Source organism: Euprymna scolopes, chromosome 32 (genome assembly GCF_053919585.1).
Source record: "Euprymna scolopes isolate OS-2025 chromosome 32, ASM5391958v1, whole genome shotgun sequence".
Taxonomy (NCBI): Eukaryota; Metazoa; Mollusca; class Cephalopoda; order Sepiida; family Sepiolidae; genus Euprymna; species Euprymna scolopes.
The window spans coordinates 36,835,561-36,862,997 of record NC_136513.1 but is presented as its reverse complement, the minus strand read 5'-3'; the positions used below and the strand labels follow the sequence as shown (position 1 = coordinate 36,862,997).

Below are 27,437 nucleotides of genomic sequence, written 5' to 3'. Positions count from 1 at the left end.
CGTCGATACCGTAATCATCTTTGTGGAAGCAGAGATTAAGAAAGTTTTTAAAGTTCTTATATTGGCCACCACAACCATCTGAAACATAGTAGATTTTGTTGATACCAGTGAGATGTTGTTTAATGAAATCTGTCACCATGCTCTGTATTTTGTGAACAAAGCAAGTGTCGTGTGTATTGTCGTCAGAGATAAAACATAGCGAGTGATGCTGTAGAACTCCCACTTCGTCTTTGTAGTATATTACAAGAGGGTGAAGTGTGCAGTACTCTTTGCTCCAGTGAAAACTTTGTATCTCATCCTGAATGAGAAACCGATAGTTTTCAGCGAAATCCCCCAATACCATGACCTCATTTTTCCCAAATTTTTTTTTTTGCCTTCACATAACGTGCTTGGGCTTTGGTGACGTATGAGTGTCGAGTCATTTCATTAATCTTCTCCACAAGAAGCTCCTTGTAATCCCCATATGTCGTAAGTGTCAACAGGGCAGTTCGATCAGTTGTCTGCCATTGGCAGTAGTGGAATTAGGATTCCATATCCAGGTGTGACAGTTCATCGTCCAGGAACTGTTCCAGAGCTGCACTCCCAGGACATGATTCGCAACGATGCATCATACAGACCCTGTTATCTGTGTCACAAACTAATTTCTCAATCAAGTCTTTGTATGTGCATTTCCAGTCAATTGCAACAACAAGCAACACTGCATTTTGATGGGTGCTGCACACACAAACTGAATGGGTCTCTGATGAACCAGCGAGGACACACCACTTTGGCCAAAGAGAGCAGAACTTGGAGAAGCCAATTTTCAAATTTGGATATTTTTCTTTGAATGCAGCAAACATTTCTGACAAGTTACAAAGAACCAGACGCTTTTGTTTGTGCACATTCCATCTGACACTTACATAATCCTTCTTACCTGGCATCTGATGACTGTATTCATCATCTTCATAAAACCTCAGTACCAGGTCAAGAGTTTCCTGAGGAAAAGATTTTCCTTTCTTTGGATCTGGTGTTGCTATAATGCCACCAACCTTTTTCAGATCCTGGGCCGTCCGAATCAGGTACTCACTCACTCCAAATTGTTGAGCAGCAAATTCACGTGACCACTTGTCCGGTATCAGTCAATATTTGGATCTTCTGAGGGTACGTAGCTGTTTTCAGTTTTTCTCGCATCAAATCATGCAGTCGATCCAACTCTGCAGCCTTCCACTGGACATCATTTTTCTCAAAATCAGTATCAGATGTATTGAGCATATCCCCTTCAACATCGTAGGCTTCTGCCAGGGTGGATTTGTATGTGTTCATCACTTTCTTGAGTTTCTGTTTGGCAGTGCTCACACGACTATGTTGGGCCACACTATGAAGCTTCACTAGGGAGACACCAACCATTTCTAGACCAGTGTTGAGCTGTTTTCTTGGTGTTTTGTACATTTCAAATGGTTCATCAGCTGGAGCATCTTCATTAAAATCATTTTGAAAATGAACTACATCACCTGAGGAGCTTGTGTCAGAGGAACTTTCATTGATGAGATATTGGTAGGATTTGTCACATTGTCGGCAAAGCATGAACCCTGGCTTAACTGTGTAGTCTTTGGCTTCTAAATATTGCGCCATCTCAAGAGTGATTCGTTTTCTTCCCTGAACTTTACGCTTGTGTGTTTTCAAGACGTCACAGCACTTGATTGTATGGTGTTCAAATGCATTACCAAATATCTGTTCATGATGGAGACAGATGGTTGTTACATTTTCCTGCTTACGTAAACCAGCACGCCACAGGTAGGTTGTTCGGGTTTTATCATCAAATTTGTCCATATTTCTCAAGCCAGTGGACCGGGTGTAATGGAGCTCATGGCATGGTGAGTCCAAAAGTTCAAAGCTGCATTGTCCTGCTTTTTCTGTCATTGTATTTTTGACTTGGAAAAAACAGATGAGATATAATTAAATTTTCATTTTCCAGGCATAATCATAATCCTAGGACTTATCAATGTAATGCCTTTTGAGAAGGAAGATGAAAACGTTTAGGGGACAAACCACGTCTTGTCTGTTGTTGGAACTATTCAGTAGTTTGTGCCAGTTATCTGCCAAGTCTGGGGCAAGAACATTCCTCCAATATTTCAAATAGAAAACAAAATATTTCCTTGTACTCAGGACAGCTTTAACTCTTTCATTTGGGCTTCTTTTGACGACTGTGGTGTCCAGAATAGGAGACACAATATCGAAGAATTGGAAAGCACTTAGTTCCGTCACATTTTTAAAACAACCAGCTTATATTAAGTAGTTTTATTTCTTGGACCGAGCCAATACTACTATTGCTCTCTCTTTATCTCTCTATTCTTCTTCACAAAAATACCAGTCCTGGGTTCTTATAAAAATGTTCTAATAAAAAGTATAACTCACTCTAGACATCATGATTAGTATTATTTTTCAAAGGAATAAGAACTCATATCTTGATGCATTTCAATATGATCTGTAAATAATTGAAGAACAGTTTTCACTTGCATTCTTCGATCAACTATAGTCAGAGAAATGAACTTTCTGGTACATCAATTAAATTTCACTGTAAAAAATGTGAATACGATTTTTCTTGAAAAAACATATTTATTTATTTTTTTAAATAAACTCCCCAACCTTCATAAAAAAATTCAGTGGATAAGAATTTAAAAAAAAAAAAAAAAAAAAAATCTTTCTTCAATTTATGTTCTTCACATGAGGTAAAAATAATGCATGTATTAGTTTTTTCATTTTAAAATAATTTTAATTTATGGTGGGGTGAGTAGAAAAACAATTTCAACCCTGAGAAAAAAAAAATTAATTTTGTAATCTCTATATAAATAAAATGAACTCATTTTTTCCCGTCTGATTTTGACATTAATAGGATTAAAAATCAAGATATTTCATGCAAATATAATATGCACAAACGGCAGAACAATATCTGAGGTGTGTTATAGGCTTATTATTTCTCAAATTCTTCGATAATCTTAGATTTCTATACTTTTTCTGCTGAGAAGTCACAGCCAAAATCGGTTAAGATCAATGGAAGTGGTAAAATATTTTCTCTCTAATAAATTCCTCCTCCCCCTGCCACCACTTAACACCGTTTGGGGATCGTTCACAAGGAACAGTTGAGAAGAGAACACCGGTTTGGCTTCGTAGTTCTTTCATGTGAAGTTATTTAAAATCACTAAACTAAGCTGCAGTGCTCTGTGGCGTAGTGGTTAGCGTGCTGGACAATTCACATTATATTTTCACGTTCGCGCCGACCTACCGTAGTCGTTTTTTTTTTTTTTTTTTTTTTTTCCTAAACAACTGGAATGGACTTTTCTTGGTGGCCGAACTGTTAACGTGGCAGATGTTTTTTTTTTTTTTTTTTTTTTTTTTTTTTTTTCACACTTTATTTTCCTACTTTTACTCATGACTCCGGGTTTGATCCTTCCTACTTACCTACCATAACATTTTTTAAAACTCCCCCCCCCCCGTCCCGGAAACAAACACTCGGGCAACGCCGGGTACCCCCGCTAGTATCTAATAAATGTTTAAGTGATGGGAGAGGTCTGACAGAAAATAAAGCATGTTATGTAAGAATAGTGTTGAAAATTATAGCAGGAAATAAACTTGAAATCATTGCAATTGAACATGGCCATGCTGAAGGCATTGTTTCTGTTATCAAATTTGCTCTTTCAAAAGTGGTGTTAGTGCACTGATGATGAAACGTTTCATCGAGAATTGTTGGGTTTTGTGCAGATGGGGCAAATGTAAATACTGGACAGAGGAATGGTCTTGTGACACTGTTGAGTTCCCCATCTCATAGACTTCTACTGTACAACACATTGGCTTGAATTAGCCCTATTGAAGTCCCATGCACTCTTTCAATGTCAACATTAGATATTGAAGACTTACTACTTCAAGAACAAGAGAGAACTTAACTTATTGGAGACGAACTGAAAGAAAGAATTTACTTGGTAGTGTTAGTGAAGGATACGAGTTAGGTTCCCCACCCCATGCAGACAGGGCAACGAGAGTCTTTTTCCAAGGAAAGTCCTGTTTTTGGATCAAAGAAGAAGTAAAGAATATTGGTTCTACACTTGACATTACAATTAAAGAACTGAAGTCAAGATTTCAAAATCTGTTGGGAACAAACAAATGTGTAAATACTGAAGATGTGGTGAAAAACTTCATTAAGGTGTTTATGACACACGACCAGAATGTAAAAGAGAACTGATTCATTTTGTAAATTATGAAATACATTATTTTTTAACGGTTCGGAAAACTTCTGGTAGTTTCAGGATGCAAAGTTGTTCATACAGAATGGAAACACATTGAATTCTTTGTTGCAAATAATTTCAGGGACAAATTTGAATATAATTAAAGATTAATTCTCTTTTATTACTGAACATATGCTTTTCCTCCCTATCCGGTTACTTGGCTTTACCTGCTACTTGCATCCTTGCAGCAAAAAAAAAAAAAAAAAATAGTTTCAGCCAACTTAAAGAAACACCAGAAAGCAGCAATACCACTTCTTAAATGAACAGGAAGTCAAAATAAAATTCAGGATTTCCTGTTTGTGGTGAAGTCAAGTGATTCCTTGTACACTGCTGTCTGGAAGTGAGGCCCGTAAAACTGCCTATCTTTAAGGTTCATTTGTGAGCTAACAAGGAAAGAACCAAACACCTTTTTTGGAGGAATTTAAGTTCAGACTATCAAGAATGTCTAGGAACAAAAAAAATTCAATTTTCAATAGTGCCACATGTTTTTTTGGGTCACTTAGACCAATACCCAAATCTCAGATTAAAAGTTCAATAACTCAGAAATAATCCATTTTCAGATGTTTTAAACGTGATTTTTGGATTCCTCATGTGGAAAACATTGTTTATGCAAATTTTCAAGGTTCTACCTAGTCTAGAAATTGATTTATGCCCAAAAACGTAATTTCATAATTTCGCAAATTTGCGCCTCAACGCGATATATGTAAAATACCAAAATCGCTATATTTCCGGAACCGCTTAGAGTTCAGAGCTCAAATTTTCAGGATTCCCTAGTTTTTACGGTACCAACATATGGTGAAAGTTTAAAAAAAATCTGAGAGGTAAGGGTGTCATGGTCTGGATGATTTGAGATGGAATTACCCTCTCCTCTTTTCTCTCTCTCTCTCTCTCCTCTTTTCTCTCTCTCTCTCTCCTCTTTTCTCTCTCTCTCTCTCTCCTCTTTTCTCTCTCTCTCTCCTCTTTTCTCTCTCTCTCTCCTCTTTTCTCTCTCTCTCTCTCCTCTTTTCTCTCTCTCTCTCTCCTCTTTTCTCTCTCTCTCTCTCTCCTCTTTTCTCTCTCTCTCTCTCTCCTCTTTTCTCTCTCTCTCTCTCTCCTCTTTTCTCTATGAATGATTCTGCACTATGAAACAGTCGCTGTCAAGAATTGTGCATTTCAACATTTTTTTTTTCTATAAGTTTTTTTTTTAAGATCGGATTTTTTCGATTTTCCATACTTATAGGATAAATTTCCGTATAAAACATCTATTAATAACATTATCAGACATACAAATGACCTTTGTGTGGAATTTGCAAAAGATAGGCTCAGCCATTTCGGAACCTATAAGAAAGGAACACACCCACACACCCGTAGTGACTTTTATATAATAGTAAATATATAAATTGTAGGATTATTAGCTAAATTCTGTAGAGTGACAAAAAATTGTTTGAAATAAATTTTAAGTTATTTTCTTAATTTTCTTGAAAATCCATGGATTAAGGAAATAACTTTAAATTTCTTGTTCCAAACAATAAATTTTGTCTAAAAATTCAATATTTTGACTTAAAAAAAAATTAACCTATAAATCCTACAATTTTTATCTTGCTCTATCTTGTATATTTTATTTGGCTGGGATTGTCTTATATAAATATTTTATTTGGCTGGGATTGTCTCATATAAATATTTTATTTGGCTGGGATTGTCTCATATAAATATTTTATTTGGCTGGGATTGTCTCATATAAATATTTTATTTGGCTGGGATTGTCTCATATAAATATTTTATTTGGCTGGGATTGTCTCATATAAATATTTTATTTGGCTGGGATTGTCTCGTATAAATATTTTATTTGGCTGGGATTGTCTCGTATAAATATTTTATTTGGCTGGGATTGTCTCGTATAAATATTTTATTTGGCTGGGATTGTCTCGTATAAATATTTTATTTGGCTGGGATTGTCTCGTATAAATATTTTATTTGGCTGGGATTGTCTCGTATAAATATTTTATTTGGCTGGGATTGTCTCGTATAAATATTTTATTTGGCTGGGATTGTCTCGTATAAATATTTTATTTGGCTGGGATTGTCTCGTATAAATATTTTATTTGGCTGGGATTGTCTCGTATAAATATTTTATTTGGCTGGGATTGTCTCGTATAAATATTTTATTTGGCTGGGATTGTCTCGTATAAATATTTTATTTGGCTGGGATTGTCTCGTATAAATATTTTATTTGGCTGGGATTGTCTCGTATAAATATTTTATTTGGCTGGGATTGTCTCGTATAAATATTTTATTTGGCTGGGATTGTCTCGTATAAATATTTTATTTGGCTGGGATTGTCTCGTATAAATATTTTATTTGGCTGGGATTGTCTCGTATAAATATTTTATTTGGCTGGGATTGTCTCGTATAAATATTTTATTTGGCTGGGATTGTCTCGTATAAATATTTTATTTGGCTGGGATTGTCTCGTATAAATATTTTATTTGGCTGGGATTGTCTCGTATAAATATTTCCTCATCTCCTTGTTTGTATGTATATATCTCACATCAATTCTGCTAAATATGTTTCAATATTACATGAAGTGCTCTTACCAATGTCCTCAAGTAGTAAAATGAACCAGGTTAATTCTCTATTTAAAGAAGACTAGCAGGGCTACCCGGCGTTGCTCGGGACCGTATAAACAATGAAAAAACAAAAGCAAATATTGAACATATGTTTTATTCTTAGGGGAGAGGAATCTTTCATCTCAAGTTTTAGCGTTACAAACAAACATTTGTCTTTTATATATATAGATAATGGCAGGTTTTTTGGGGGCCCCCCTCGAAGATAACTGATCAGTTGACCAACTTTTAGTGGTCCGTTTGACGTGAAATTTCGATATTTGTCATCCGGGTGATGGGGCTTCGATATGATACCAAATTTGTCAAGTTTGGTTCCGTCTTTCAAAAGTTTTAGCGTTACAAACAAACATACATACACACAGACGTTTGGCTTTTATATATATAGATGGAGCTCCTTATCAGTCTGATAGAATGACACAACATTTGGTTTAGCGAAAATGGAATTATTATACTTCCATGGCCGAGTCGGTCCCCGGATATGAATCCAATTGAAAACTTTTGGGGCATTAGACCAGAACCATCGCAAGAAGAAAAGGAAGACATGTTCTAATGATGAACTTTTAGCATTGTGTCGGACATGGAAGGAAATTCCTCATGATATTCGTAAATTGATCAATGGCAAGAAGGGTCCTAGCATTAAAAACAGCAAAGGGAATGTCAAGTATTGGTTATTACATTTGTCACCATTTTTTATTTTATTCTATAAATTGTTTATTGAAATAAACTGTTTCTATAAGTGTCTATTCTTTTCTGTTGTGTGTGTGTATGTATATGATGATTGCAGCGTCTTGTCAGACGAGTGCCACTCCCTCAGACATTTAAAATCCATGATTCCAAATGTCTGAGGGAGTATCTATACAAATATGATGTTACAGAGTCTTAGCTTTGTACGGCAGCTAAGTCTCTCTCTCTCGGTTCAAAATGTTGAGATCCAGCAACAAGCAAGAGCAAGATAGCTAGCAACAAATTAAACTGCAGACCAGCTTAATGCGGGTACTGGTCTTCCGCTTTATGGTTTTTTAAATTAGAGATTTGCTTCTCCTAGAAAGGTTGCCTTCACCACGGCTTACGGGAGCCCTCTCTACCCCAATACCCATATACACACACAAATAATGTATGTATATATATATATGTGTATATTACAATAATAATTTTTAAATACCTACAGACACTAGTGTTCCATCCTTTTGGGAATCATCAGTGCAGGGTGAAACAATTACTTCCAGTCGGGAGATTCGAACCCGGTCACAAAACCATGTCTGACTCCATTAGCAAGGTACAAACCTCACAGCCAATCTCAACCACGAGAAATAACGCTGAAATTTTAACATTTTTTTTTAAATGTCGTAACATCCGGCCATATTGATCTAATGACTATAACATGATCTATTCATGCGAGCTTATGTGACCGACTTTCATTTCAACTTTAAAGTGCTCAATAATAAGAAAAGAGTTTCTTAAAAGAGGCTGACATAATTATTACAGAACCGAGACTATTTGTATTCTCATTTAATTATTAACTAATATTAATTTTATTGATTTTTTTTTCTTTTTTTATTATTATTATTCATTTTATTTATTTATGTTGTGACCGGCCGAATGTATGGCTTCAAACACGTGCCACACACACGTGGGAAATTCACGTGGGTTAAACATGCATGGTTCGCACATCTCCAAACCATTTCTGCAGACAAAGAATCTATTTTTCGACCTAACTTATTTTTCAACATATTTAAATTTGCTATTGTTCGTTCTTTTAACAATTTTATTTCAATTCCATTATACATATTGAAATCAATTGCGTCTCTTTTTTGCCATTTGAATTAAACGCTTTTACGTTGCAACATTAAAAAAAAAAATTAAAAAACAGTCTTTTTTTTTTTTTTTTTTTTTTTTTTTATTATTATTACATTTTCACCCCAAACAAGGCAAATTGCCACTTTGGTGTAGGGGGCTACTATCAGGGGCAACAACTACTGCGGTACTATGTAGGGATTTGGGCAGCAAGGTGTCGGTTCACGTTACACTTGAACTTCTGCGCGTCAGTACTGTTCCACAAACGGCTAAAATAATTTGTGTGAACTTTTTCGAATATGATTGCTAGGAATGAACACTGTCCACACTACAAATTTCCAGTTCTTTCAACGGTTTTCTTTTTCTTTTTGATACTTTTTTGTGACCAAGAGCGGAGGTCCGCTTGAAATATAAAAAAATAACAATAAAAATATTAAATACAAAAAGTAACATCGTTTTTCATGCTTCAAAAAACCCTCATAACCTTTTAAATCACTATATATATATATATATATATATATATATATATATATATATATATATATTATTAAGTGACTTACTGACTAGTTTTCTGATGAATGATAAAAATGGAATTTTTTTTTTTTTTTGTATAGTTTTAAAAGTTAAAAAACTTCCAAGACTATATATAAAATTTCTTTTTAAATATTTGTTTATTATAGAATCTTAAGTTTTCATCTCTTTACTAATCCTAACATGAATTCCACTAATAAACTTTACACCCAATAACCTTTGCTTTCTTTTATTAAAAAAAAAATGCTTTCTTTCATTGGACGCTTTTCTTTTCTTGTAATCCAATGCCTGCATGTACGAATGCAGTAGATACTCTAAAATTTGGTTTCTCCAATTCTTTTGTTCCCCATCATCCCTGCACCCTTTCTTTTTATCTCCAGGCATTGAAACAACAAAGCCAACTGAGAAAATCTGATTGTAAGTATTTCTTTATTCCACATCCAACATTTCATCTATACATCAATGCGATACCGCGCGCGCGTGTGTTTTAATTTGTGTGTCATGTTTACATCTTTTTTCTTCCGAGTGACTGTCGTTTAGTTGTTATGACTAAGGCTAGGACAACAGCATATTCTTTTTATTGTTTTGACTCTCGAGTGTGTATCCGTTGATATCTTATATGCTTTTATATAGTGATGTGGTTGATTAACTGTGTCTAGCTGCATTGGATATATACTCGAGACTCAGAACACTGAAAAGAATATTCTAGTTATGACCTTCCATTTTTTGTAATAAATAATTTTACCAAGAATTCTTAAGTTTTTTGTTTTGGTTTCGATTATAGTTCCTATTTACAATGCCTCCCCACAGGACAGTTAGACACCAGGGTCGTTTTTTAATGTGGAGAAAAGGAACAAAAATTAAAATTGTCTTAGTCGTGAAGAATTTCTCCTCCACTGACAGAAAACAAGAAATTAAAGTGCAGCATCTGACGAACAGTACTACACTTTGATCTTGGCCCGAAGGCCAAGAAGCAATAATTGGTTTCGATTATAATTGGCACTCATCTAATTTTTTTTCTTTTTTATGAATAATTTTACTAAGAATTCTTTAAGTTTTTATTTCGATTCTAGCTGAAGGAACTCAAATTATATATATATATATATATATATATATATATATATTTATTTATCTGTACACAAGTTTTGGTTTCTGTTTCGATTTAAGCTGATGCACCCAAGTCATATGGATATATTTTTTTATGTTTGAAATCACAACTTTATAAGAAATATATAAAGATTAACTTTATAATAGTATATACAAAATCTGCGTAAATCAAAATATCATATTAAGCATATTTTATAATCAGGCTATGCCGGGCATCCTTGCTAGCTTAGATTAAATACTTTTGCAGTTTTAACAAAAAAGATACAATAATATCAGAACGTCTCCATTTACACTGAACATCTACAGAATGCCAACATCAATATATTACATATGGATGAGTCCTCTGTGGAATTTTCACAGGTCTCGTTAGTCTTCATTAACACTCTTCTCCATGTTTCCTCCTTCCTTGACCTGTTGGTTAAAATCTGTGCAGAGAGGGCCTAGTTGGTACTGACCTCTCTAAAGATTGAGTTATCCAGGTCTCGAATGCAAACCCAGCAGTCCATACATGGGTGAGGCAGCTGTGGTCAGAAGCTTGATCGATTAACTGGTGATGTTGAGCTAAGTTACCAAGTGCACACCATCAAGCAGTTTGTTCGATTGAAGTTGGTGATCCTTCGATGCGGACATTTTCTCTGCAGAAATCTCTACTTTGGTAGAAATACTCGGATAACAGGTGTTTGAAGTCCGTTTCACGTGTTATCATGTAACTTTGGAATAAGAATGGTATTAGGTTTCTGGCGTTGCATTTTTCTTCTTCCCCCCCCCCCTTTCTCTTTTTTCCCCTTTCTCTCTTTTTTCCTTCTTTCCCTTTCTCTTTCTTTTTTTATTCCACCCAAATGGATCATAGGGGGTTGCAAACTGCAATATTAGTCTTTTTTTTTTTTTTTTTTTTTTTTTACAGTGATCACCACTTATCAAGGCCCGGAAGCCACTCAGGGATAAGGGTTATTGCAAGTACATTACATTAGTGTGGAGATTTGATGAAGTGTTTATTTAAGGGGGCGGTTCATTAGGAATTTGTTAACATTGGACTTGAACACATCCAAGTTGTAGTCCGGTGGGAAGCAGGCAGACGGAACAGAGTTCCACAGGCGTGCAGTTCTAAGAAAGAAGCTTTGTTCATGGAATCCACGTTTTGATTTAGGCACAGATAAAGAGTGGGGGAAATTTTTCACAGTGGATTCAGCTAGACGGGTGTTTTTCGTGAAAGATTGGCGAGGGAGGACCAGAGATTGGAGTTCAGACGAGCACCTGCTATGGAAATAACGATAAAACAAGGATAGGCTCGCAACGTCTTTTCTGTGGGAGAGAGGTTGCAGGGTAGAGAAAAGGGCATCCCCCACTAAGCCACAGTCTATTTTGTACTCTGTCAAGGCAGGATAGGCTGTTTTTTGCAGCTCCTGCCCAGATATGGCAACAGTATTCCATCCTTGGACGTACTTGGCTTTTATATAGAGAATTGCATCAGTAGTGAGATATCTTCTGGAGCGGTAGAAGGATCCCACCATCTTTCCAGCGACCTTGGCAACAGACTTGATGTACGTGTTCCATTTCAGATCAGGAGTAAAGGTCAAAGCCAGAAGCTTGTCAAAACACGGGGCCTCACCCAGACGAGAGCCATCCATCACAATTGATGCCAGATGGGGATCAGAGCGTTGATGATGTAAGGATAGGAGTTTGGTTTTGGATGCATTAAAGGTAACCAGCCACATCTTCCCCCACTGAACCACGCGCTCGAGATCAGAGGAGAGAGAATCAGAGAGAACTTTGTCATTTACAGCCTTTGATGTGTTGCCGTAGATGGTCGTGTCATCAGCATAGATGTCAACGAATGATTTAAGTATGTGTTTAGGGAGGTCATTGATGTAGATCAGGAAGAGAGTTGGGCCTAGGATTGACCCCTGAGGGACTCCAGCATTTATATTGTAGGCCTCCGATTTTTGTCCATCTACCACTACTCTTATGAGCCTATCGGAGAGAAATGATTTAATGATTGAGAAAACATTTCCAGTTATACCGTAGCTGGAAATCTTGTGAAGTAGACCCTTATGCCATACCTTGTCGAAGGCCTTTGATATGTCAAGAGCAATTGCTCTAGAAAGGAAGCCTTTGTCAAGAGATTCACTAATCCTGTGGGATATAACCATCAGCACATCTGCTGTAGATCTTGCAGAGTGGAAACCATATTGTGTGTCGCTAAGGTTATTCCTGCTGAAAGCAGCTTTAGTCTCAGTGCATCTATTACGTTGGTAGCTATGGAAAAAGTGATTTCTGTGCGCAATAGCAGCAGCACATTCTGGGGAGAACCATGGCTGGCTGTTAGGTTTTTGTTGGAATTTTTTAGATGGTATGAATTGGTCTATGCCTACAATTAACCATTTGGTTATATCTGATTCTATAGAGGACACTTCCTTTTTAAACATGGAGTGCAGAGGTAAATCAGATATGAATGTACGGAAGCTATCCCAGTCAGCCATAGAGTATCGGTATACAGTACGGTGGAGGGGTACATCTGGGGACTTCTTACATTTCGTTTTTATCTTAACTGATACGAAGGAGTGGTCGGAGGATCCTAGAGGAGAAAGAATGGAACATGAACATAGCTCAAGGGAAGTTGAGAGAAAAAGGTCTAAGAGGCTTGCATATTGACCGGGTGTATCGGGCACACGGGTGGGTTCAAAAACAATCTGAATGAGGTCGTAAGCAATGGCAAAATCATGACAAAACCTCCCCTCATCATCTGTCTTATTTGAATGGGTCAGCCATTCCACGTTATGGACGTTGAAGTCACCACAGATGTGGATGTTAGCCGAGGGATGTGAAGACAGTATGTGGTCTATTTTCTCAGATATGCTCTTAAAGATAGTAACTCCGCTGTTGTGGGGCCTATAGAGGGCAAATATAAATGCAGTGGTGTTAGCAAGTGCAACCCTGAAGCACATATAGGGTAAATTAGGATCTTCTCTAGAGATATGCCTGCCACACGGGAAGCCATTCTTAATGTAGGCACATATTCCATGCCCATGGTGATCTTGGGTGTCAGATTTAGCTGTTAAATTAGAGTATCCGTTAATTATGAACTCATCTAGGGAAGTGGTCGGCCCTATTCCAGTTTCACTTAGAAATAATATGTCCGGTTTCATCTCCTGTAATTGGGTTTCAACCTCTGGAAGGTTGGAACGTAGACCCCTGATGTTGGAGAAGGAGACCTGGTAGTAGGGGTCTACGTTGGAAGATGGGGTTCTAGGTTTAATCGAGTTTTTATTCTGGAGATATTTCATGTTGACGTTTTGGGATTGTGAAATAGGTCGGCATACTTGGTTAGAGCAGTACAGAGAGGGAAAGTAAGAGAGAAAAAGACAGGAAAATTTTTTTTTTTGTAGCACACGAAAAGGTAAAGCCGTAACAATTACCCACTAGTATGGCATCGAGAGGCCCCACCAGAGACTACTGCATGGTTCAGATCCACTCACCAAATGGCAATACAGCAGTCCCAGTACTTTGCGCCTGCTGATAGGACAGCCTCCTTAGTGGTTAATCCAAGGTTCGGGTCCCTGACTATCAGGTGGATAACGTCAGCCCAGACAAAACGTTTACCTCCAGCACCCTTACTAGTGACATGGCCACAAGGACAGACAGAGACAGAAAAATTTCCGACATCTCAGGCTACTGGTCACCAAGTACTACCGACCTGTAAGCAGCTTTTTCTTCACCCTTTGTCAGAAAAATCACTCATTGAATGAGGACTGAATGACAAAATAGGAGAAGCGAAAGTTACTGGAGCTGCCGATAACACATCCACTGTATTATCTACTCTCCATTTAAAAATAAAAAGGGGGGGGGGAGGAATGGGTACAAGTGACTTATTTGTATCTAAGTAGTAAGTCTGGTGCTAAGTTAACAATTCAGGACACTTGATGATAATCTCCCCTCTCATATTAATGGGTGAAAGTTTGTCGTTATCTATCGAGTTTGAATCATTAGTTTCACCTTATAATTAATTAAAATCCAATAATTAACTATTATCAATTTGTAAAGTCGGCTTAATATTAATTTGCATTCGAGTTTAGATAATTATTCAAGGTTTTACTTTAGGAGGTTCGTTTTCATGAGTAACTGTTTCTTTGCACTGTATTATATTTCGAATGTACTTGAACATAAGGCTAACTATATTAGATGGTTTGATTGGCCAGCAAGGAAGCAAGCATTTTCAATACAGGCAAGCTTGCAGTAATAGTATATATTAAGTATACTACTTAAATAAAGTCCTAAGTTTATCTACTCTAATAGAGAATAATTTCCGGCATTTTTTTTTTATCGTTAGTTGCCGGCATTTTTTCTTTTATCGTTAGTTGCCGGCATTTTGTTTGTTTTTATCGTTTAACTTTGTAGCATGGGGGGATGACGGATAAGACAGGAGAATACAGTCTTTATACATTTAAATCCAACCAATTCTAGCCATGAAAAAAATTAATTCTAAACTAGATGTTTTGGGTATGCAAGCTATGATGACTGACTTTATGCATTCCTGACCTACACATTTCATCTCTCTGTTGTAAATATTGACAGTGTTGTACTCTAAGGAAGCAACCCGTTATTAAAAACAGATGTGCCATAATGGTGGCGATTGTATAAAATTAAATTATGTAGCCTGTTTTAATGGTACCATTACTGTTTTCGCAGCTCTTCAACTTTTAAGTTAAAAAAAAAAATAGGGGCTTTACTTTTGGAATGACTCGCATATGTATGGGAAAAAACTGAATAAAAATTGTAATTATGAATTAAATACATCTGGTTTTAGAATGAATTAACTAATGATATGGATGTATGTGTATATCTCTACTATTATATAAAAGGAATTGTGTGTGAATTCATTCCCTGTGGACTCCAAAACTGCTGGCCCAATTTTTATGAAGTATCACACAAATGTACTTTATATATCTGGTAGAATAGGTGCTTTATTCCAAATTGATATGGTCAAATTTGTCTTCAATTTTTCATTAAATACTAATCTCTATTAATTCTAACTCTGCATTAACTAGATACCCTAATACTTAGTTTGCTGCACTTTATGGTAACAGAAGTCCATACAAAAATTGAGCTTGGACATTGTTAAATTTCACTGATCAATTTATGCCTATTTCGTTTTCTACCTGAAACATAAACATAGTCCTACTTAAGATAAATCTTTATATATTTATATATATATATATATATATATATATATATATATATATATATATATACTAGCAAAAGTACCAGTCGTTGACTGGGTTCAAAAACAACCTACAGAAAATGGACTCTGATTTATGAAAGTATGATAGGTTATGAAAAGGGAGGGTTGTAAAGAGATAGCTTCGAATTTTGGGGTATCAAAACCAAAGCAAAATATGATGAAAGTAAAAATAAAATAGATAAAGTCCATAATTTATTATACCATATCTGTTCTCACTGAAACACTTATTACAATATTTTGTGGATCTATATTAAAAACCTTGTTAAACTTTCTGACATATTTCCATTCTATGGAGGTCAGGCACGAACGAACACCCCATATTTCTTCAAACTGAAACATAATTATCAAAGTATACTTACGCAGATATATATGAAAAGTCTTTATTAAAGTTTGTGCCTATTTCCATTCTATGGAGACCAGGCACTAACGCAACCCCCACAATTTTATTATACCATCCCTATTTAAGTTAAAACATACTTATCAAAGTATTCTTAGGTACATCTATATCAAAAACACTTGTAAACGATTTTTTTTTTTTTTTAATTAAATTTTTTATTTCCATACTTTGTGGACCAGGCACGTAGGCAGACCCCACAATTTTAATGAATCATCATTATGCCAGATCAAACATACCCATTCCTGTGTCTCGATACATCTTTTATCATTATGTGATCAGTTTTCTATAATAGTCAATCATATAGGAGCCTATTCGTGACCAGACACACACACAGACGTTCAGCTTTATATTATATATATATATATATATATATATATATATATATATATATATTGAAGCAGTTAGCTCCCAAAATCACTGTCAAATGTTATTGACTCATTTTGTCTGATTTTCTAAGCAGTCACTTGCCAAATTAAGGCATTGTATTTTGTCTAATTTGTGATTTTCTTTTTTTTTTTTCTTTTTTTTTTTTTTTATTTTGCAAACATTGGTTTCTGATTTTTGCAGATTATTTGGCAAATATTTATTTTCAGAAATTTTTTTTTTTTTAACAAGGGAGTCACGACTTATCGGGCCCACTCGAGGATAAGGGTTAATGAGTGTAAGGTAATCAGTGAAACAAGTGTAATGATCAGTAGTGGTAGAAATTGGGTAGAATTTTATTATTTAAAGTTACAGCTCATTAAAAACAACAGTAGGCAGAGGTGTTAAGAAATAAAAATAAATAAAAAAAAATAAATAAATAAATAAAAAAAATAAATGAATAAAAAAATAAATAAATAAAAAAAATCAATAAATTTTAAAAAAAAAAAAATAAATAAATAAAAGAAAAGTGGTGGTAGCCAGGCTCAAACCTGTAACATGAAGGGTGGAAAAAAAAAAAAAGAAAAGTTGATGCCTTTGCCAATGTCTCCATTGCATGACCAGAAGTCAAGAGCGTTGAAATTGAGCGAAGTCAATCCATCAGTGACGATTACTTGCTAAAATGTTGGAAAAAAAGCGACCCCCCCTCTCCTTGTACAAAACTGCCCAATTTAGGGCAAAGGAATGAATGTTTTTGGCCAATTTTTTTATATTTGTCGTCCAAAGGGTTGAGCTTCAAAATGATACCGATCTCGTCAGGATCCATCACCTCTGTCGAAAGTTTTTGTGAGATATACAAACACACATTTTGCCCTTTATACATTATTGCGAGATAACCATCCATTAGTTTTTCCTGAAATTTTGCCACAAATTGTATTTCATTACATAGATGTGCATAGTAACAACATTTTTTTGCCGAAAATTCCCGTTGCGTCTCCAGATTTCATCGGTGAAGAAAAAGGCCAAACAGAAATTTTGAAGGCCAAACTGCTTTAAAAAATAATATTTAATATATTCAACGATTTGACCTTTGAGAACTCTACCAAACTCCTCCTACAATTTTGGGTCTAAACAGTAAACACGTGATATTTTAGATATAGATTCCTTGGACATGGATCTAACTTATTAACTTTACTTGATCCCTAAACAATAAATGTTAAAAGGTCATAATAGGGGTCAAAGTTTTAAAAAATTGACCCTTTTTTTTTTTTCTCAGCATTAACCTCAAAACATATATATATACATTAGCGGGGGTACCCGGCATTGCCCGGGTGTTTAGAGGTGTGTGTGTTGGGAGGTAAATCGAAACAAAAGAATAAGCAAAGTAATAACCCTGTTTAAATATTATAAAAAAAACAAAACAATAAACGAACATGATGCAAACGAACGATGTTAAAATTTCTTAAAATCGCAAGAACAAAAACTAAAAAAGAAAATGCAAATGTTATCGAATAAAACTTTTAAAAAATCTAAAAACTACAAAGAAAAAGGTGTGTGTGTGTGTGTGTGTGTTGGGGGGGTAGATGGAAACTAAAAGTAATAACCCTGTTTAAATATTAAAAATTAAGTTTTGGGAGGGAGGCAGGCTCGAACCCGAAGCCTTGAGGTTAATAGTCTGATGACATAGCATTACGCCATGAAGCCAGGGACTTTGAAAAGAGTCAAGAATAAGTATTTAAAAACGAAGGTGGTTTTCTAGGCCAAATACCACGCCATAGCAGCAGCAGGAGCAGAAAAAAACGAATTCACAGCGCGAATTTTGTTGTAAGATAAAAGTAGTTGAGATAAAATAAATTTACGACGTCGTTTTGTAAGTGTTAGATATTATCATCTTGGTAGCATATAAAAACACACACACACACACATTTTCGCTTTTATATATATATATATATATATATATATATATATATAGACTAACCTGGGTGTTTGGAGGTGTGTGTTGAGCAAAATAAATATACAGGGTGGTCAAAAAGTCAGGTAACATTTTAAAGAAAAACGATATTAGCAATACACGTATATTTAAGTACCATACATTGAAATATAAAATGAAACAAACATGAAATATGTTTATTTTGTTAATTGTCGTCCATTTCTCTCTATCAATCGCTGGAAGCGATTAACCACTGATTGTGTAACACGTGTAATCATGTCAGCTGATATCCGCGCAATCTCCTCTTCAATAAATAACTTTAAAGACGCTATTGTATCAGGCTTCTTGCCATAAACGCTATCCTTTACATAGCCCCAAAGCCAGAAATCAGGAGGAGTAGTTTATATATTACACTTAAATATTTAAACAAATAATATTAAACGAATAGAGATTATAATGGATCATATTGTTTTTTCTACCTTTAACATGTTACCTGACTTTTTGACCAGGAGCAGAAAAAACGAATTCACAGCGCGAATTTTGTTGTAAGATGAAAGTAGTTGAGATAAAATAAATTTACGACGTCGTTTTGTAAGTGTTAGATATTATCATCTTGGTAGCATATAAAAACACACACACACACATTTTCGCTTTTATATATATATATATATATATATATAGACTAGCCTGGGTGTTTGGAGGTGTGTGTTGAGCAAAATATATATATATATATATATATATATAAATAAATAAAAAGTGGTAGTAGACAGGCAGGCTCGAACCCGTACTGCGAAGAAGGAAAAAAAAAAAGTGACATATTTGCTGTTGCCTCCATCGCCAAATCGCAAGTGGCGAAGGTTTAAATTAAGGAATGATTTTCGAAAATATTGGCGAAAAAAGCGATCCCTCCTTGTAGAAAAGTGCCCAGTTTTTTTTTTGTTTTTTTTTTATTATATATTTCTCATCTGTGAAAATCTGTCGCCTTTTAGGCAGGCAAACAAACATGCATACATTTAAACAGACAGGTGAGATTTATATTATTGATGAACCTGAAAAATATTGCTGAATAAATTCCTGTATATGATTTCCCCAAAAGAATTAATATTTTGCAAAATAAAAACAAAAGTAAAAAAAAAAAAAAATGTCACCGATCATCGCTTCGAAAATCAGATGACTTTTTAATCTGTTAGATACGTTATAGCCCCGTTATATATTTCTGTAGAAATATATTTTTCTTATTATATATCAATCCTTATATAAGAAGCTCAATGTGAATACAGAGCAATATATAGAATAAATGACAAAAACTTTATCTTCCAAAATACATGATTTTGACAATTTAATATTTTATTTCTTTACATCAATTGATCCTTACAGTTCTTGACAGTGTCTGTTTCGTATCAAAAAATCAATCACTTAATAATTATATCAATTAGTGAATCTATTATACCCTTAAAACTCATCAGAAGATAACAAAAATTACACTTAAATTAGGAATTAGTTTCGCAAAACGTTTATTAAAAATAGAGGTTCGTATGTAATATGGAGTTAAATTTTTGAAATGTAAAAATTAAATCACTTCTTTATACATAGATAATTGATGGTGCTGATATTGGTAATAGTATGATCAAATAGTTAAATAACAAATTAGAGTAACTGGAAATAACTAATTAATTTATAATTCAACATTAGTGGATATGACATTAGAACTTAATAACTCGTGATTATCGATTGTAATAATCCATAATGCTATCATTTTGTATCGGAAAAATTAGTAAATAATTTTTTTTAAAAAAGTCGATTTAATTTCTAATCTCTATATAAATAAAATGAACTCATTTTTTCCCGTCTGATTTTGACATTAATAGGATTAAAAATCAAGATATTTCATGCAAATATAATATGCACAAACGGCAGAACAATATCTGAGGTGTGTTATAGGCTTATTATTTCTCAAATTCCTCGATAATCTTAGATTTCTATACTTTTTCTGCTGAGAAGTCACGGCCAAAATCGGTTAAGATCAATGGAAGTGGTAAAATATTTTCTCTCTAATAAATTCCTCCTCCCCCTGCCACCACTTAACACCGTTTGGGGATCGTTCACAAGGAACAGTTGAGAAGAGAACACCGGTTTGGCTTCGTAGTTCTTTCATGTGAAGTTATTTAAAATCACTAAACTAAGCTGCAGTGCTCTGTGGCATAGTGGTTAGCGTGCTGGACAATTCACATATTTTCACGTTTGCGCCGACCTACCGTAGTCGTTTTTTTTTGTTTTTTTTTTCCTAAACAACTGGAATGGACTTTTCTTGGTGGCCGAACTGTTAACGTTGCAGATGTTTTTTTTGTTTTTTCTCCACACTTTATTTTCCTACTTTTACTCATGACTCCGGGTTTGATCCTTCCTACTTACCTACCATAACATTTTTTTTAACTCCCCCCCCCCCCTCGTCCCGGAAACAAACACTCGGGCAACGCCGGGTACCCCCGCTAGTAAATAATAATGAATTAAAGACATTATAACTATATTAAAATGAAAAATGAATTATTAGCTCATATGGATGTCTAGACGTTGGAGAAAAATAGATGAATAAATATAATCTCAGAATGTCTTTTAAGGAAGTAACTCGGCCTGCATTTTATTAAGTTAATTGAAAGGTGAAGATGTTACTATGTAAAAGAATTTTCAAATTATTCTCAACTTAACATAATTTTTGAAATGTATCATAGTAAAAATTTATTAGTATACGTCTTGACGTGTATGATTAAAATAGTTCTGAATTATGTTTAGTTTTCATTTTGGGTGGATTGTTTGGTCATGTAATTTGGCTATTATAAAAGAAAATCGGTCTTTTCGAAGCTTAAATTAGTTTCGTATATATAAACAGCTAGGATAGTTTATAATATGGTTGACATTATTTTCAAAATTATGCATACATAATTAGAATTATGGAATTTACTAATTATTAAATAAAACATTTTGTTATGAAGATACCATAAATTAATTTGATAGTACGAATATTTGGCTTCTTTTTTTTTTTTTTTTGTAGCTAAGTTTAGGTTTTGTAAATATCTGGTGGTTTAGAATTTTGTTGATATAATTACCATAAGTATGTATATATAACTTAGAAATAATAAATGTACTAATTATTAAATAGAAAATTTAGGTAGTAGATTCAAAGATGGAGATTGTTAGTATGCATGGTTCCTTTTCTCTCTCTCTTTTTTTTTTTTTTTTTTTTTTTTTTTTTTTTTTTTTTTGTAAATTAGTTTTAGTTTCATATAAGGGCATGTATCCTGATTTGTAATTTATAATGTATATTGTGGTGATATTATTCTCGTAAGTAGGTATACATAACTGAGAATTAATGAATTTAGTAATCTCTATATAAATAAAATGAACTCATTTTTTTCCGTCTGATTTTGACATTAATAGGATTAAAAATCAAGATGTTTCATGCAAATATAATATGCACAAACGGCAGAACAATATCTGAGGTGTGTTATAGGCTTATTATTTCTCAAATTCCTCGATAATCTTAGATTTCTATACTTTTTCTGCTGAGAAGTCACGGCCAAAATCGGTTAAGATCAATGGAAGTGGTAAAATATTCTCTCTCTAATAAATTCCTCCTCCCCCTGCCACCACTTAACACCGTTTGGGGGATCGTTCACAAGGAACAGTTGAGAAGAGAACACTGGTTTGGCTTCGTAGTTCTTTCATGTGAAGTTATTTAAAATCACTAAACTAAGCTGCAGTGCTCTGTGGCGTAGTGGTTAGCGTGCTGGACAATTCACATTATATTTTCACTTCGCGCCGACCTACCGTAGTCGTTTTTTTTTTTTTTTTTTTCCTAAACAACTGGAATGGACTTTTCTTGGTGGCCGTTGCAGATGTTTTTTTTTTTTTCACACTTTATTTTCCTACTTTTACTCATGACTCCGGGTTTGATCCTTCCTACTTACCTACCATAACATTTTTTAAAACTCCCCCCCCCCTCGTCCCGGAAACAAACACTCGGGCAACGCCGGGTACCCCCGCTAGTTATTAAATAGAATGTTTTTTTTGTCAGAAGAGTTATAAATAAATTAAGTGGTTAGTACGAAGAGTGGCATTCAAGGACTTTCTTTGATTAAAATCCAAGATGGCGTAATGGTAAAATATAAAAGTAACTGCAGCTTCTCTTCCAAATTTTCGGATTCTCACCATGTCGTATCACATTTTAATTCCTTTTGGTGGATTGATTGTTGCTATTTCTTCTGACGAGTTAAGGGTATAATAGATTTACTAATTGATATAATAATTAAGTGATTGATTTTGCGCTCCGAAACAGACACTGTCAAGAACTATTGATGTAAAGGAATAAAATATAAAATTGTCAACATCATGTATTTTGGAATATAAAGTTTTTGTTGTTTATTTTATTTTATATATATATATATATATATATATATATATATATATATATATATATAACCGGTCAATTTAGCTCTTATGCATAGATTATCATATAATGATTAGATCACACTGATAGATGTTAAAAACCATTTCAAAAAATAAATGTTTAAAATTCAACAGTATTTCTTGCGGTTATTGCTAATGAAGTCAGGAATGGCATTTGTCGCCGGGTTCGAATCAATCAACTGATGTTAATTGTGACACCGTGCACTGATGATTCCCAAAAGGATGAAACACTAGTGCCTGTAGGTATTTAATAATTATATATATATTAAACCCCCAAAACAGTATTTCATGGTAAACCACTGATGATCTCTTAAAAAATAAATTATTACTGGTACTATAGTGAATTCGAGAGAGCAAGTTGATGCAGTGATTGCAGGTGATTGAATGACTTACTGAATAAAGTTTTCTAACGAATGATAAAAATTTTTTTTTTTTTTTTTGTATAGTTTTAAAGGTTAAAAACTTCCAAGACACACGCACACACACTCCTACAGCCCACACCACTGGAGTGATCATAATCGAACCTGACATGATGATGATTTCTGACCTAGAGATGGTGCAAACCATTTCTCGACGTCAAGGTTGGGACTTTGCTATATTCGAGCATACAGCAAAGTCTCATGCGAAGTGCGGGTATCTTTGCTAGTAATATATATATATATATTGTATGTGTATATATCTTCTAGTTGGCACTTTTCAAATGCTTGCGAAATTATATACCCTACAATTCTTTTGTCATTGTCCTCAAAATCCACACATGAATTTTGTCAGCATACAAGTTTTACAGTTCATTGCTGGCTATTGACAAGAGAGACGGGCCAGAACAACTGCGTTTAGTGGTGTGTGTGTGTGTGTGTGTGTGTGTGTGAGAGAGAGAGAGAGAGGCAATGGCGGAACTTGTCGTTACATAATTCTAACTCCCTGACCTGAAATGAAAAGTTCTTTGTTTTTGGTTGGTGATAATTACAGTTCAGGTCAATTTTTTAAGGACACAAGAATGTAGATCAAAGTCCATCTGGTGTGTGTGTGTGTGTGTGTGCCTCCAATTTTATTGATGTCACCCTGGCTAAATATCCATTAATCCAATGTCATAATACTTAGTTCACTGTACCTTATAACAAAGGCGCATACAAAATTTTAGATAAATAAACCCAGTAGTTTCCTAGAAAAACTGGAACGAACGAGAAATATGATTGGCAAATTCTATTGAATATTTATGTCATTTTCTGAAATAATTACTTCAATTAAACCTTTTGATTTATTTCTTTCACCGATAATTCTTTTGTTGTTTGAATTGCATTAGTTTTGTTTTTTATCAAAACAAATCGTTCAGAAAATACAAGTTAATTTTTCTTTTTTTATTCAGATTAACAGCTGGAAACTCAAGTCCTGGCAGAAGGATACTCCTCAAATCTGTGATCTCCATGTTTGATCTTTACCTCTTTGGAATAATAATGATGCTGATTCCTTTTAACTTTGCAATCCCAAACTTACGCTCTCTGTCCACAAAAGGCGATGTTTATGGAAGACTTTTCTCTCTCTCTTTCTTTCTCTCTCTTTTGTGGGGGAAAAAGAATCTGTAAAGAAATTGGGGAGGGGGGATTGTATGGTCAACAAACAAATGGATGCAAAACATGTTTCAGCAAAGACAGAATTTTTTTTTAAATTTTTTAATCATCAGTTTGTCATGCAATCATTATTAACAAATTTCTTCATCTTGAAAAACTCATCTCAAAAAACATGAAAATAATTGGACATTTTGATTGAATAAATTCACTTGTCTCAATTGTTATAATGTTTTTGTTTTTTTTGTTTGTCATTTTTTTTATTTGTCATTTTTTTTGTCGTTTTTTTTTGTTTGATTTGTTTCAATTGTTTTTTGTTTTTTGTCGTCAATTGTTATGTTCTGTTTTTTGTCTTTGTTTTTTGTCGTTTTTGTCTTGTTTTTTTTTGTTTTGTTTCAATTGTTTTTGTTTTGTCTTTTTTGTGTCGTTTTTGTTTTTTTGTTTGGCTTTGTCTTTTTGTCTTTTTTGTATCTTTGTCTTTTGTGTCTTTTTATTTGTCTTTTGTTTGTGTTTTTTGTTTTTGTTTTTTTTGTCTTTTTTTTGTGTCATTTGTTTTTTTGGTCTTTTCTGTTTTTCCTTTTGAGGCATTGGGTTTAGACAGGTGTGTATGTATTTAATGTCTGTGAGTGAGGCTTTGGGATGCCAGAGTTCCAAGAGACTAGCTTTCCTAAAGTTGAAATTAACTTTGCTAGAAGAATCTGTGTGGAATGCTATGGACAAGAGGACCTTTCCTGACCTCAGTCCCAACCATTTAGTCGAGGGGCGTCATAGGTTGATATATAGTTCTTCAGAAAGTATTGATCTATACTTAAAAAGCTTCCTTGCTCCGTCTTGTAGAAAGAAACTCCAGAGAATTAGTAGAGGGCTGCTGATGATGCACTTATCTGATGGTTAGGATGGCAGGATAAGAGGATCCACCCTGAATGGAGTTGAGCACTAGGTTTGAGTCATTTTAACAACTAAACACAATTATCTTGGATTGTCTTACACCTCCTTGTCATGGCAACACAATTCTAGATTCAGCATGGTTTATTTGAATACTTCAAATTCGGACGGTACTTGTGTAATATAGTGGAAAGGATGTAAATCCTGTGTGTGTGTATGTGTGTGTGTGTGTATGTATGTATATATATATATATATATATTGCTGTGTCTTTACATGTTGCATAGGTTGTCATTATTAGAGGGAGTCGGATGAGGACGTTCATATTTACTAGACGGCGGACATGTATATTGGTGAGGGGGGAGAAGAGAGAGGAGTGAGAGACATTTATACATTTTAGTCTGTGGTTCTTATAACATTTAGGGAGGAGGGTTATCAGTTTTTATGACGGGGGGGGGGGCTGTCATTACTTATGATAGAGAGGGGGGGGCACATTACTTAGAATGGTTTATACACAAAGTTCATTATAACGATGAGTGGACACAATGTTCATATATAATTATGTTTCACATTACCTTTAATTGTTGAAGAATGACACAACACGAAGATGCAGTTACAAAATATGATGTGTTCTTTTATTACATTCGGCCGGTCACAATGATGTTGACTTCCAGGAATTCAAAGTCAACTACATGGTTAAAACTTTCTAACTCTTCGCTTCCAAAGGGAGGACCCTCTTCTGATTCGATCCGGACTCGACTGCCTCCTGTCTCCAACTCTCTCTAATCTCCTAAAACTAGCAAACTATATTGAGAATTCATTTTCTGCTATGACGTCATGTATAGCTTCAAACACGTGTCACACACACGTGGGGAAATTCACGTGGGTTAAACATGCATGGTTCGCACATGTCCAAACCATTTCTGCAGACAAAGAATCTGTTTTTCGACCTAACTTATTTTTCAACATATTTAAATTTGCTATTGTTCGTTCTTTTAACTGATCTCATTTTAATTCAGCTTTCGTAAAAAGAATTGAACAATCAAAATTCATTTTACTCAAACATATCTATTTTATATTAAATTGAACAATGCGAAATTCTACATTCCATTTCTGACCCTATTCCTGAACCTTGCTTACAAGGTTCGAATCTCGGTCTATCTAATCTCATTTTTACTTAGTTAATGTTTTTCTTGCAAGAAAAGGGGACCTTTCTTGTAACATACATAACAAAAACGTTCAGGTGCATATAACGTCTCATTTGTGTTCCTGTGTGTGGAGGAGGAGGAGTGATTTACATTTATATATAAACAGCATACCTTTTGTCATCTCTTAACACCACCAAAGTTAGATTGCATAATCTTTTATTCTTCAATTATTGTTGGAGTTGCAATTTCACCATTGTCTAACCCCCCCCCTCCATCTCTTATCGAGTGAATTACCTCATTCCATGTTCTGCCCTGTTCCTATTTACAATGCCTCCCCACGGGACAGTTAGACACCAGGGTCGTTTTTTAACGTGGAGAAAAGGAATAAAAATTGTCTCAGTCGTGAAGGATTTCTCCTCCACTGACAGAGAACAAGAAATTGAAGTGCAGCCCTTGAAGAACAGATACTACACTTTGATCTTGTCCAAAGGTCAAGTACATTGTCCTGCCCTGTTAAAGGCCGATACTTGACTGTTCCCCAACTAATTAAACTTTACATCTATATCTAAGATTTGTTCCAATTTATTACATCATCACCTGATGGTTTTCACATAATCCATTCTTTATTATTCCCACATTCCAAACTGGCCTCTTGATTCCAAATTCCTTTCAAGTGAAATCATAATTGTCAGAAGAAAATTCCATTCTATCAAGTTAACATTCCTCGTTAGCATTCTCAATACATATTTTCTAAACATTTTATTTTCCTAGTGTTCTGTTATAATACTAGGGCTATGACAACAGCGTATTCTTTTCATTGTTTTTGCTTCTGAGTGTATATATATATATATATATATATATATATGACAGTTAGACACAATTACTCAACCGAGAACCACATCACTCTACATAAAAACATAACATATCAATGGATATATACCTGACAATCAAAACAAGAAAAAGAATATGCTGTTGTCATAGCCCTAGCTATAACTAGGGCTATGACAAGAGAATATTCTTATTATTTTGACTCTCTAGTATATATCTGACACAATCAATCGAGAATCACATCACTATCTAAAAACATAAGATATTAACTGATATATGCTCGAGTCAAAATAATGAAAAGAATATTTTCTCGTCATAGCCCTAAT

General features: G+C 34.5%; 1 protein-coding gene across 8 annotated transcripts in view; it reads left to right on the top strand.

The window, feature by feature from the left end:
• The window catches only part of LOC145256262 (breast cancer metastasis-suppressor 1-like protein), a 145,168-nt gene extending 120,689 nt beyond the window's left edge, over nucleotides 1-24,479 (top strand). For 4 of the 8 annotated variants that reach the window (XR_013863947.1, XR_013863946.1, XM_080114935.1 and 1 more), the window contains 2 exons: nucleotides 9,568-9,604; nucleotides 24,054-24,479. Coding sequence is in view for 4 of the 8 variants with exons in the window: in XM_080114935.1 (XP_079971061.1) it covers nucleotides 9,568-9,604; nucleotides 24,054-24,058 (42 nt within the window). In the remaining 4 variants the exon portion in view is untranslated. The remainder of the gene's footprint in view (nucleotides 1-9,567; nucleotides 9,605-24,053) is intronic. The other 4 variants (XM_080114937.1, XM_080114932.1, XM_080114930.1 and 1 more) reach the window with 2 other exon arrangements.
• Nucleotides 24,480-27,437: the final 2,958 nt, after the last annotated feature.